Source organism: Mastomys coucha, unplaced genomic scaffold (genome assembly GCF_008632895.1).
Source record: "Mastomys coucha isolate ucsf_1 unplaced genomic scaffold, UCSF_Mcou_1 pScaffold21, whole genome shotgun sequence".
NCBI lineage: Eukaryota > Metazoa > Chordata > Mammalia > Rodentia > Muridae > Mastomys > Mastomys coucha.
The window spans coordinates 32,959,179-32,962,938 of NW_022196904.1; the positions used below are offsets into that span (position 1 = coordinate 32,959,179).

Here is a 3,760-nt window from a genome sequence, read left to right on the forward strand (position 1 = left end):
CAACAGGGGTTTGTTTTGGTTGTTTTTGTTTGTTTAAATAAAAAAAAAAGAGTCTGGGTTTGGTGTCTGCATGTGGGATGATTTTCCAAGTGGTCTCTGTGTGGTCTTTCATTCAGTCTCTACTCCAGTCTTTGTCCCTGTATTTCCTTTATACAGGAACAAATCTGGGTTATAATTTTGGAGATGCTTGTCTGGCCCCATCCCTCATCTGGAGGGCCATGCCTAACCTCTGGATACAGTCTCAACAGTTTCCCCTTCCCATTCTGGGGGATTTCGGCTAATGTCATCCCTGTGGGGTCCTGGGAGGCTCTTGCTTTCCTGTAATCTGGGACTTTCTGGTTGCTACACACAGATCCCCATCCCTGATTGCTACACACCTTTGTTCAACTTCTTGACCCTCTGTACATCTCCTCCATCTTCTCCCATGCCTGATTCTTCCCTTAGTTTCCCCCTCCCCTCTTCTTTTCATCCATGGAGAATTTATTACAGTGATGCAAGCATAGTTCACTATATGCAGATCCGTTAAGTGTAATACATCACAAAATATAGAATTACATTATTTTCCAAAAATGTTCAGAAGTGGCTCTTAACCAGGTCCAACATTAATTCAGAGATAAGGAAACAGAAGTGATAGAAAAGAAGGAATACATATTGATATTAGAACATTTTCTTTCACAAACCTATTGACAGTACTATGATAGATGCAGAAAAAAATTATTGTCCATGAAAATCAGAAACAATGTCAGGTAGTTTTTGTGGTCCAAGTTTTTATTCAAGCACTTTAGAGGCAGAGATCTGAAAATCTCTGTGCATTTCTTGCAAGTGTACCCTACATTGTGAGCCCAAACCACCCATACCTGGTATGGAGACACTAACTTAAAATAAATTAACATAAAGTACAAAAGTATGCCCATTTTCCTAAATCTAACTCAAAATGTTCTTTCAAATATCATAAAGGTTTAACATAAATTTAAAGAAAATGATGGAGAAAAAAGGAGAAAATATACTCTGATCTTCATTGGGAGTATTAATCTACTGGTACTTCATGGTAAGACCCTGTTTCAACAATATCAAAAACATAGGAAGAATTCTTTAAATCTTCAAGTAACTTTAAACCACCAAATTTTTATCCATCTTTTTCCAGTATTTGCAGCCACTATAGAACATTTTCACTTTATGCACCAGTCCATATTTAAGGTCACTACACATCAATTTATCATTTCCAATCATATTAAACTAGTGTCTGCATACTCCTCTGTTTTTCATAGACAGTTTTTCATGCTTTGTAATAGTACTTTATTCAAGGTCATATTGGTTATCTGCAATTTAAGGACATATTTTTCCTATTTAAAATTTCTTCCAATTCCAACATGCTTCTCTGTTGCTTTAATTATCCTATGAACATAGGCAAAGTGAGGAGGAAAGGGTGATTTGACATATGGCTTATAGTCATAGAAAGACAAGTGCGAATATCTGGAAACTAGAACTAAAACATACATCTGAAATGAACACTAATTATTGGCTCAATTGCCCACAGTATGATGGGCACTCCTATATCAATTACCAACTAATAAAATGCTTCAAAAATATGAGGACAGTGTAATGTTGGCTGAAAAAATATCTCAATTAAAATTTTGTCTGTCTGTTCACAGCTCTTAGTGCAAACTTGAAAAGAATTAATTAAAATCATCAGGTCGCGATTTCTGTAGTTCTTGAACACAGCTCAATATCAGCTACTTTTCCTGAATTACTAGACTGTCAAAACTATCTAACAATTCCTCAATGCATTTCCAATGTTCATAGTTGGTCATTAAACAATGGACAGAGTGAAATTTCAATCAGTTGGTGTGCATAAAATGAGTTTATTGAAATGCTGATGTGCTAATATAAAACATAAAAGAAATATCTAAAACTCATATCAGTATGTGTATAATTTTTTCTCAGATGCCATCCTCTGTGTGCAGTGCAGATTGTAGTCCTGGATTCAGAAGATTCTGGAAGGAGGGAATGGCAGCCTGCTGTTTTGTTTGCAGCCCCTGCCCTGAAAATGAAATTTCTAATGGGACAAGTGAGTTTTTCCTGCTCTGAAAAATCCTGCAAATATACTCCTCTTATACTACATTGGGATGATGAAAACAACTAAAAGGCAACTACAAATATAAATATATTTTAATTATTTTTATATCTATAACAAGTAAAATATATTAGGTATATAATTTACTAGTTGTAGATATAAAAATCATTTTAAAAAGCTTGTAAAAACAAACAAACATACCTTGTGCCTTGACCTACGTATTGACTCATTGCAAATTCATGTCAGATTACATTTCACAAAGAAATACATTAGAAATATAGTTACAATTTGACAGAATTCTGCACAAGATTTTCCAAAATATTAAAGTATTATACAACTACATATATGTTAGATTTTACTCATAATTTTGAGAGTATTAAGTTTAGTCATATTTCATGAATATATCTGTCCTTACTATGATTATGTTCTCCATGTAAACATAGAAGCCCATGAAGAACCAAATATAGTATCTAATCTACTGGACTAGTTCATGAAACTGCTAGGTACAAAATCTTTGTTCTCTGTAAGATTAATACAGAAGATAAAGGTATTTACAAATTTATGGGAAAAGGCTTAGTATGTAATATTCAGAGGGACATGATCAAAGCCAGATGTAATATGCATCCAGGAAGTAGGGGATAAGAGTTGACCCATGATGTTACCATGTGGGGAATTACAACTTAAGAATGGGGTACTATTGCTTAACACAAACCATCTGGGTTACCACTCTTGCTCAAGGATTCCTCTGTTACATTGCTCATTCTGTTTCCAAATACTGATTTCATCCTTGAGTATATTCACAGACACTGAGTCCCATAAGAATGGAGATGAGGCAAGGATAAAAGTGCTTAGCATTACAAATGAAGAAGGAATTAAGGTGAAGGATTTTTTAGTACAAAGTATCTAAAAGGTTTGGTTTTCCTTCAGTGCTAATATTAGTGCATCTCATGAACAATAATCAGAACATTTGTTTCATTATTCCCAGATGAGGAAAATCTTAGGGCTTATTTCTTTAATATTTTGTATGTTTGAAACATAAACATTGCATTTCCTCAAAATCTTAACTTTCTTCTTATGACTTATGACTGGAATCAATTAAGTTCAATAAAGCCATTGCTACTTTTACATGAACTCATATATATATACAGCCTACATATTAATTTAGTGTTGTTTCTATGTCAATGAGTTTGAACTAGTTTATTCTTGAGAAGATATTATAGATCTTATCCCAGTAGAAGTCAGAGTCTCAATGTGTCATAGGGAATGAATTAATAAAAGTCAGTGATCCCAGAAAAGAGTGAGTGTAGGGTTTTGTGTTTATAAAATATTCCCATCCACATTGTACTTTATGAATGTATCTTCTCTGAATTAAATAATCTACTTGATATTGACATAGAACCAAAAAATGGCTTAGGAAATATTTGCTTTCTGATTACATTATAAATGATATATCAGCAAAGTTAATAGACAAACAAACAATTGCTTGGTTTTATCTCCTTAAAGTCTTTATGAACACTAAGAATTGAAAGTAATGTTGTGCAGCAATATCCTTCACATTACATTCTCAGCATGAAAAGTTTCATTGCAAGGTGACTTTCAACTCCTTTACTTGAAATACTTTGTCAATAAAATTTCTAAAGCAGCACTAATTAAACTTTCCTTTGGATATTAGATATGGATCAATGT

The 3,760-nt window shown here is 33.4% G+C and overlaps 2 protein-coding genes across 2 annotated transcripts in view; both read left to right on the forward strand.

Moving 5' to 3' along the window:
- The window catches only part of LOC116104086 (vomeronasal type-2 receptor 116-like), a 22,700-nt gene extending 20,612 nt beyond the window's left edge, over positions 1-2,088 (forward strand). The window contains exon 5 of the mRNA XM_031390896.1: positions 1,945-2,088. Coding sequence (XP_031246756.1) covers positions 1,945-2,088 — 144 coding nt within the window. The remainder of the gene's footprint in view (positions 1-1,944) is intronic.
- The window catches only part of LOC116102082 (zinc finger protein 345-like), a 332,287-nt gene that overhangs the window by 218,989 nt on the left and 109,538 nt on the right, over positions 1-3,760 (forward strand). The gene's annotated exons all lie outside the window — the stretch shown is intronic.